This window comes from Spinacia oleracea, chromosome 1 (assembly GCF_020520425.1).
Source record: "Spinacia oleracea cultivar Varoflay chromosome 1, BTI_SOV_V1, whole genome shotgun sequence".
In the NCBI taxonomy this organism is placed as follows: domain Eukaryota; kingdom Viridiplantae; phylum Streptophyta; class Magnoliopsida; order Caryophyllales; family Amaranthaceae; genus Spinacia; species Spinacia oleracea.
This window is the reverse complement of record NC_079487.1, coordinates 62,043,927-62,053,728: the sequence shown is the minus strand read 5'-3', so window position 1 is coordinate 62,053,728 and position 9,802 is coordinate 62,043,927. Positions and strand designations below refer to the sequence as shown.

The following is a 9,802-nucleotide window of genomic DNA, read 5'->3' as shown; positions in this document are numbered from 1 at the left end:
CTGAGCGCCTGCAAGGGCTGTGCGCGGGCATGGCCTGCGCGCATGCGGGCCATGCTCGTGTGTGTGTGTTTGTGCTTCCACACAAATCCTAAGTCAAATAGGATTCGATTAATGATGTATTTCCTAATCCTAATAGGATAAATTAGTTAAATAGAGTTTTAATTAAATTCTAATTAACTAATTAGAATTCTAATAGGATTCCGATTTGTTTTCCATACCCCTATAAATATGTGATCCTAGTTCACAATTTATACACAAGTTTCAAGTATTCAAAGTGAGTTTTTGAGAGCAAAAATTCAGTCAAATAATTGCCCCATAATAGCCGAATATTCTAGTACCTTGAGGGAGATTCTAGTTAGTCAATCTTAAGGCGGATCCGGACGTGCTGTGGACTATCTACGGAGGGACGACACTTGGAGTCCTAAAGACTTGTTCTTGTTCGGTTCGGGCGCAGCAAGGGAGGGCACGCTACAAAGTGTATGCATCTAAATTTTGCTAATTGTTATGTGCAATTAATTTGAAACCTGGCATATAGGTTTTTTCGCATGATTTATGTTGTTCATATGTATCATAACCTAACAACTTTTAGGTTTTATTTATTTATTTATTATCAAATTAAAGTATGAGGTAATTCGATATTTTTGTAATAATTATCAAGGGTGGTTATTACTTATTAGGTTAATGTGGAATAACAAATGTCTGTAATTTGGGTGGCGGAGTTGTTGAAGCCATTGATAGCAAAGTAGAGGGGACAACGTGCTTTATTTTTGTATGATCAATTAATTTCTGAAGATAACATTTAGTATGACGTATCTGCATGTATGTAATGATAAATTGAATATATAAGATTTACATGAATAAATTAATATGCATTTTAAATTATATTTGTGTATTGGCAGCGTGATGGATAACATAAAAGAGCATCCTAGGCTACCCATAGACCTGAATGAAAGTGGTGAACTAGAAGAAGGAGATACACCTAGAGAAGGGTTGTGCTTTGTATCAGGAGCCGACTTTAGTAGATTTTTCCATGAATATGCTTACAGGGAAGGGTTCGAGCTTTTTTTTTTATAAAAAGCAGTGACTTGCTGAAAGAGTTTAAGGATGTTGGAGTTTGTAGAAGTGGCGTAGGAGAAAAAGAGGCGATGGCAGATATGATGAAACGTATCAACTTGAAATGTAAGAGGGGGGTTGGGGCAAAAACTGAAGGTTGTAATGTCCCTGGTTGCAAAATGTATGTGTATGGGATTTTGAGGGGTGGAAAATTTGAGATTATCAAGTGTGACCTGAAGCATAACAATGAACTCAATCCTTCTTGTAGTTATTTAATGGTTAATTATAGAAGTATTGATCAAGGAACGTTTGAGAGAGAGATCATCAATGATAATGCGGGAATTAGTATAAATAGGAACTTTAGTGCACTAGTTCTTGAGCGTGGTGGATTCGATAATATGACCTTCAACAATCGAGACTTGAGGAATGCAATTAATTTAGATCAAGGTATGTCAAGGTGTTTGGGAGATGCAAAGGAACTACAAGATTACTTGAAGAAGCAACATGAACTGAATAATGACTATTATAGGTGTCTTCAAGTTGATGACGGTGGGACGTTGTTGAATGCATTTTGGTCTGATGCCCGAAGCAGAGATTCCTATAAATATTTTGGAGATGTAATAACATTCGACACAACCTTCTCTGTGAACAGGTGCTGTTCTAAATTAACTTGTTTAAACAAATAACGTGAATGAATGAAATTTTTGGTGCTAAAATGTTGTTTCCCCATGCAGGTTCCGTATGCCCTTTGCACCCTTTATCGGTATCAACCATCACGGATCATCTATAATATTTGGGGCTGCCTTAATTACGCACGAAGACGCATAAACTTTTGTATGGGTGTTTGAGCAATTTCTGAAGTGCATGGGTACGAAACCAAAAGGGATTTTTACAGATCAGTGTAGGGCAATTGGTAAAGCAGTGGAGCTTGTGTTCATCGGTGTCCCGCACAGATTTTTTCTATGGCATCTCCTCCAGAATGCGTCGAAGAACTTGGGAAGCAATGCTAATTGGAAAGATATTGATTGTTTAATACGTACAGCTGTCCATGATATGATGGATCAGGAAAAATTTGATGAAGCTTGGTGTATAATAATGGACAAATATGGTCTAAGGGAAGCAGGTTGGATGAAAGAGTAATATGAAACAAGGAGTCAATGGGCGCCCGCTTATTGTAGAGGCACATTTTGGGCTGGGATGTCTTCCACGTAGAGAGTGAAGGTATGAATAGGTTTTTTAAAACTCAAGTTAATTTACGATGTGGCTTGGTTACATTTGTGAAACGGTACGAGCATGCATTGAAGAATAAAGCCGCGCATGAAGCAGATAATAATTTAAAAACAAGGGAAAAACCTCTAAAGTTTAACAAGACAATACTAGCGGAGTATGTTTTTCAAAAATTGTACACAAATGCTATGTTTGCGGAGGTGAAGAAAGAGTGTGAAAGTTTTCTTCACACAAATGTTACGAAGAACTACGCATTGGGGTCAACAGTATTCTACATAGCTGTTGAAAGGTTTCCCACTGTAATTTGGCGGAAAAGATTCAAGACCTATGACGTGATATGTGATAAGCGTAAGGGTGAATTTTGTTGCTCGTGCAAATTGTTTGAGTTTAGAGGTATATTATGTAGACACATAATCCGTGCCATGTCGACTGAAGATATGGAATTTATCCCAGAAAAGTACATCCTAGAACGCTGGAAGAAAGACGTGAGGTCGTATGAGAACATAAAGGTGTCCTACTATGATCCAGAAGAATCCGCAATGGCGATGAAGGCAAAAGATCTAGCTCAAAGGCACAACTATTTGAGTACTCTAGCTATGCACAATGACGTTACGTTTGCATTGTACAATGAAGCCACGGATAAAATTCGGCTGACTCTGGAGGATGTAGCTGGAACACGAAAGACTGGGGAGCGTGGGGATGAATTACAACCGTGGTAGGATCCTGTATCGCGTAGTGTTTTTGGGCGTCGTAGATTAAGGCCAAGGGAGAACAATGAACGAGAACTTGTACGAAATGCACAACCTGCTGATGAAGGTGAAGAATGCATAAAAACCTCTATGGATAAGCGACGAACGGGTAGGGGGGAGACTAGATGAACAACGGTTTTATGTGATAAGCGTAAGAAGGTGCCAGACGCGGTTGTGGCCGAGGAAATAGCTACAAGGGAGGTATGTAATAGTATAAGATTAGATAATCAATATATTGTTATTTTACACCTTGATTATGAATGTAAAATGTGCACGCCTTAATACGTACGACGTTCGGATCGACTTCTTAGTACCGGCAAAGTATGGCGAACAATCCTAGTAGTTCCGGATTGAACCTGTTTCAAAATATCCCAAGTTGTGAGTATGGGGGTAACGTTGCAGGAAGCTCCTAGGTGAACATGTCTCAAGAGAACCCAGTAAATGGGTTTGATGAATTTATGAGAGAAAGGTCTCGGGTGAACATGTCGCAGGATAACCCGCCTAATGGGTTTGAGGAATTCTTGCGAAGAAGCTCCCGGCTCAACACGTCACAAGATATGTCGCAACAATTTGATTATAGTGGTTGTGATTGGAGTACACCTCTTGACTAACGTTGTAGTTGTATAAAAATTTGGAACGACATATGTTATTTTGTTATCCCTTTTAGTATTAGTTTGTTTCATGCACGGGAGTGTGTCAGGTATATGATGTTACTATTAGTCTGAGTCGAAAAATGTTTAGTATGATAATTTAACTTCATTAAAAAATAGTCATATAAAAAAATTAGCCGTTAGAACAATGTGCTTGTATATATAACCCTTTAGTAACAATAATTTGCTCACCTCCAATTTCCGTTCTATTATCTTTATTTTTCTTAATTCTACTAGTAAAACCATTTACAATTCTAGATGAATTACTGTGAATGTCAGCGTCGGGTCTTGAAGAGGGTGTCAAAGACTGTACATCATCCGTTCATGAGGTTCTTGATATGCCTGAATTACAAGAAGCCTAATGGCTGTGATTTTTACGAGTGGATTGATAACCCACATCCTATTGAGCTCGGTATTGAGATGGTGAACATGATTAAGAGGAACAAAGAGCTGGAGGAAGAGGCATCCGAGTAGAAGAAGAAGATAAGGGTCCAGAGTTGTGTAATTATTTTTATGCTAGCTATTTTATTTTTGGTAATTTTGTTGAAGTGAAAATAACCAATATATGATATTATATTGGTGTATTCAATCTCTTTATGCAATTGGTTGGACCTTTTAATGTAGTTTTCCTAATATTATTATTACGTTTTATGTTTGTGTCACACAGATTATAAAGGTGGTTAATGTGATAAAAACAAATTAAAAAAGAGGTGGGGGGTGAGGGGGGAGATTGAAGGGCTGGTAATGGTAACTATTCTGCGCGCTAGAGTGTAGGAAGATTCGAACTCGTGACCATAGGATTCACATGTACTTGCAGTGACCAATGTGACGTGAGGCTGTAGCCATTGCTTATAGTAAACTTGTAAATTATTTAAGTATAAATTTTGTGTTAAAGTAATTATTGTTTCATACTAATTTTTTATTCAGTGGAGCTTAAATGAAACTACAAAATACAAAAATTGTTTCGCAAATTACTCGTACTATCATAGTTCTGAACATTTTATCGTTTTATAGATAAAGATTGGGGGTTTTAATCATAAGTTACTCATGTAGAGGGGGTGGTATCATTCGATGTTTGAAACACAAGGACAATTGGTAGTGTATCGGGATTATGTATGTTTGATTCTACTTGGAATTAAAAAAAATTTGTTCTTTATGATTGTACAACTATAGTAGATCATAGATTTCATTGAAACACAACAATGAAATTAGAACTTAAAAACATGTTATTGAACATTTGTTTAAGAGAGTTTGTGTTATTGAACGTTTTATGATCTTCTTGTGTATTAACAGGGCAGATTTCATTAACGAGTTCTAAATTGCACTAATTTATTTAAAATATTAATTTTGGGTCAACAGTCGGGTCATTTATCAACGTTAGATAACATTAGTCAACTGAGGGGTTTTTGGTATGGGTTATAAGTCAATAAAATAAAACAATGGAGGGGGGAAGGCGTTAGATAATTTGGTAGCTAATAAGTATCGCTCCAATGACCATCGGATTCACAGTGTTTGTTGTTTAATACCTTTTTAAACATTATATTTTGTTTCATACTAATAATAAACAATATTACATTTCAAAAGAAATTGGTTGGTTAAAATCAAACAAGGTCAACTTTTGAAAATTTGAACTGTGTGTGTAACCAGTAGGTTACAAGTACAATGTTTTGTGAAATAAATTACAATCAAACATAAAATACAAGGTGTAAACGACTATTGTTATATTAGATGGGAATCCAAATTTAATATCTTAACAAAATGTAATCCAAAAGACTTAACTACATATTACTATGAAATTCATCCCATCATTGTAGGAAATAAAAACATGAAATTCATCCCATCATTGTAGGAAATAAAAAAGACATATTTAGATGCAAAATAAAAAGACATATTTAGATGAGAAATAACTGATTTTTTACCCAAGATGATGATACAAACTACAAAATAAAAAACATAAACTAAAGGATATGAGAAATTCCATATTATTTCACAACACCAACTTTAGTACTAAGGTTCGTCCCTATAATCCCCGGAATGAGCATCGGGGTCGCTATCCCCTGACTCAGTATCGCCCTCCTCCTTACACCTTATGCAGTTATAAGAGTGCACCCTCTCGTACCTTCTATTCCTCCTCTGTCTATGTCTTTCCTCTAACCTTGCTTGCCTCCTAATTATTCTTCTCCTCTCTCGACAGCGCTCCATCCTCTCATCGCGCTCCAAGTCTTCCAACACTTGAAGAAGGGACAACGCAGCAGGACAGAGGTTTTCCTCCGGCAGAATGGGGCTGGAAGCTGGAACTTCGCTGTCGGTAGTAGGGAGTTCATGGTTGTACCGGATATTATGAACAACGGTGATTTCGTTGTTCGAACGGTTGTTTTCACCTACAATTTCATGGATAATTTGACGATTTTGTTGGTTGCATGCCATAGTTGTGTAGTTGATGGTGGGAAAGTGTCTTTTCCAGAATTTGTAAAAGGAGAGAGAGAGTGATTGAAATGAGATGAAATGATTAGAGAAAAAAATAATTGTTATGTTGGGTGTTCCAAAGTTGAAATATCCCCCATTTATATTTGTAAGGGAGTAAAGGACGTGACTCTTCGGGTTGCGTGTGTTACGTAGTTAATCTTATACGTTAATAGATAATACAAAATCAAACTAAAAGTTTAACCTACCTCATACATTTGATGATTTTCAATAATAACTTATTAAACATTGTTATTCTATAAAATTTTAAAAATAAACGTGTAAAATCTTAAAAAATGAACGCGTAAATAGTTATTCGCTTAATAAGTTACTTCGGGATAAGGTTTGTACGAGAGGGTGCTCCTTTACAACCACGTAAGATGTTAATACTTGCGCCCGAACCAACATAAATAGAAATATTGAGTATGGCTTGTTTTATTTTTTAGAAGAAAATATAGGTTTGCAAGTTTGGGTAGTGTTTTTTTTAAGATGAAAACATGGGTTTTGTTGGACGTACAAATGTATGTTTATTCATGTTGTTTCATAATACTAAGTTTTAAAACAATGTCATTTGCAAGTGTAATAAATGTACAGCTTAAAAATATGGACCTTCAAATTAAATTATCTTTGGAAAAAAATATATTTAATCTTTTGAACTTCTCATTCAAAGTAAAATTTACTAAAAATAAAATAAATTTCATACAACATCCATCTAATTAATGTCGCTGTAATTTTTTATTTTTTTTTACCTATTCCCAATGCAAGCACATTTTGATCTTTGCATGCACACTTGACAGATCCGTCGAGATAGGAGAAATAGCCTAAATCATACTAATATAAAGTATTGACAAGAGTATAGCTCTTAAGTTACAGAAGATATTATAATAGGGCGTACTACGTTTAGATAAAACATACTATTAGTGTAGAACATACAACAATTTTGCTAAACTTCATAAATTTGCATGCATTTAATTATTGTGTCATGAATGATTTGTTTGTTTCACATAGTGTTACTTTAAATATAGGCACGTCGTACAAAGTACGTATTTTGATCGCCCCGTGTGGTATTTCAAAAATCGTTACCCGATCGTTATTAAAATCTCGGTTTAAGTCGTTGAATCTTGTGATTAACCCTTCAAATATGTCTTACCACTACAAGAATTTGTATCTTTAACAAAAACCTAATTACTAAGGGTCAAAAGTCCCATCGCAAAAGCCTTTTGCGACGGGGCTAGCAACCTACAACCGTCGCAAATGTCTTTTATGACGGGATTATTCATTAACGACGGCCCCCTATTACGACGGGTGCGCTACCGGGAATCCCATCATTAATCAAAGATTATTGGTCATTAGCGTGACGGAATTTCCCGTCATTAATCATACAATTTCTTGTAGTGTACGATTTGCTTTGTTATTCTACATGACTCTATAATTTATCATGATACAAAAGTAATTAATCTTAAAATATTATTAATTAAAAACCACTTTTATTTTGAATATGTTGTTGCTTGCGTGTCATGGTTTGTAGAATTTATCTATGATAAATGTATGCCTGCAAAATAAGGACCTTCAAGTTAAATTTAATTTTGGAAAAAAATATATTTAATCTTTTTAACTTCTGATTAAAAGTAAAATTTACCGAAAATAAAATAAATGTCATACAACATCCATCTAATAAAGGTCGGCTGTATTTATTAATTTTTTTTACCTATTCCCAATGCAAGCACATTTTGATCTTTGAATGTACACTTGACGGATCCGTCGAGATAGAAGAAATAGCCTAAATCATACTAATATAAATTATTGACAGGAGTATAACACTTAAGTCATAGAAGATATTATCATAGGGCATACTACGTTTAGATAAAACATACTATTAGTGTAGAACATAGTACAATTTTGCAAAACTTCATAAATTTGAATGCATTTAATTATTGTGTCATGAATGATTGATTTTGTTTCACATAGTCTTACTTTAAATATAGGCACATCTTACAAAGTACGTATTTTGATATTTGACGATCGTCCCGTGTGGTATTTCGAAAATCGTTACCCGATGGTTACTAAAATTGCGGTTTAAGTCGTTGAATCTTGTGATTTAACCCTTCAAACATGTCTTACCATTACAAGAATTTGTATGTTTAACAAAAACCTAATTACTACGGGTCAAAAGTCCCGTCGCAAAAGCCTTTTGCGACGGGGCTAACAACCTACAACCGTCGCAAATGTCTTTTTACGACCACTACTACAAAATAGGGCTATAGTAACGACCTAAATGTGTTGGTAAAGATCCAATAAATGTTTCCATAGACCTATAGCAACAGTTTATATGGCGTTGCCAATAGGTGGCGCTGCTATAACTCTAAGGCAACAGTTATGATGCCTTAGGCAACAACTTTATGAAACCGCTACTATAGTTATCATTAGCAAAGGCAACAATTGTTAACCTTTGCCAACAGTTTTATTATATCTAAGGCGACATTTATCAAGTTTTAGTAACAATGAGTTAGAATTTCAAGCAACATTTTTAGTGTTTAAGCTAACACTTTTATTATCTAAAGCAACACTATCAACACTCTATGGCAAGGTTTATTGATCTAATATTGCAACATTTTTGTGTCTATAGCAACATTTATTGATACCGCTATTGCAACACTTTTACACGAGTCTGTAGCAAAGTTTCTTGTTACAGCTATTGCGACACTTTTACATGAATCTTTAGCAACGTTTCTTGCTACACTATTGCAACATTTTTATGTGAGTCTATAGAAACGTTTCTTGATACAACTATTGCGGCACTTTGATTTGAGCTTATAGCAACAGTTTCATACACGTTTATTTAATAGCTTGTTAAAATGAAAATATTATACCAAAAGATCCAACTACTACAAAAGAAAACATTTATTTCAAATTAAGTTTTACTTATTACTATAATAAAATATTCATAACAATCATTCTAATAACAAAAATCTAGTATTTAATTTATTTGTCCAAAATCAGTCCAAAAGAACTTATATGCCCTTCTTGTCATCCTTTAATCTACCATTCTCCTTCTATCTACCATCTTGTAAAAAAAAGTCAATAAAATAGGAAAATTAGTGCATGTAATTAAATGTAATAATATGATCAATTATGCAAAACAACAGCTGAAAACCACACAACACAGCTTCACATGAAGAAACACAAATGAGTCGCACAACTACACATGAAGGACAGAAACCTAACACCCCCCCCCCCCACCTGAACAAAACAAATGAATTCCAGGGAGCAAAAAACTTTGATGCAATCCTGCAAATTAAAACAATATGCTTAAAACCACACAGCAAAGTTGCAGAAGAAGAAACCAAAACGAGTAGCACAGCTTCCATCGGAAGATTGTACTAGACTGACACCCACAACACACAACTCTGGCAGATTAGAGCCTTACAGAACTGAACAACAACCAGATATCAGAATCTGGGCAGCTACTGGCAGATCATAATCTTCTAACTAAAACTGAATAGCCACCCTTGCGAAACTGAACAACTACTAGCCACCCTTGCGAAAATGAATAACTACTAGCATATCAGAATCTGGTAACAGGAAACACACTGCAGACTCACAACCAAAACAAACAACTCCAACGGAACCAGAAAAATTGTTGCGGACTCACAACCATAA

At 35.2% G+C, this 9,802-nt stretch overlaps 1 protein-coding gene across 1 annotated transcript; it reads left to right on the top strand.

Annotated features, from left to right (window-relative positions):
* The first annotated feature begins 695 nt into the window (after positions 1-695).
* LOC110805395 (protein FAR1-RELATED SEQUENCE 5-like) lies at positions 696-2,999 on the top strand. The gene is made up of 6 exons (XM_022010990.2): positions 696-742; positions 900-999; positions 1,047-1,705; positions 1,788-1,816; positions 1,937-2,176; positions 2,266-2,999. Exons 1-6 carry the CDS (start codon positions 696-698, stop codon positions 2,997-2,999), a joined length of 1,809 nt encoding a protein of 602 aa, XP_021866682.2.
* The last annotated feature ends 6,803 nt before the right edge of the window (positions 3,000-9,802 follow it).

Coding starts and splice junctions, on each gene's coding strand:
- LOC110805395 (XM_022010990.2), top strand. CDS start 696: ATGTCTGTAATTTGGGTGGCGGAGTTGTTGAAGCCATTGATAGCAAA. Junction 1,817..1,936: donor GCCCTTTGCACCCTTTATCG/GTATCAACCATC, acceptor CGAAACCAAAAG/GGATTTTTACAGATCAGTGT. Junction 2,177..2,265: donor ATATGGTCTAAGGGAAGCAG/GTTGGATGAAAG, acceptor TCTTCCACGTAG/AGAGTGAAGGTATGAATAGG.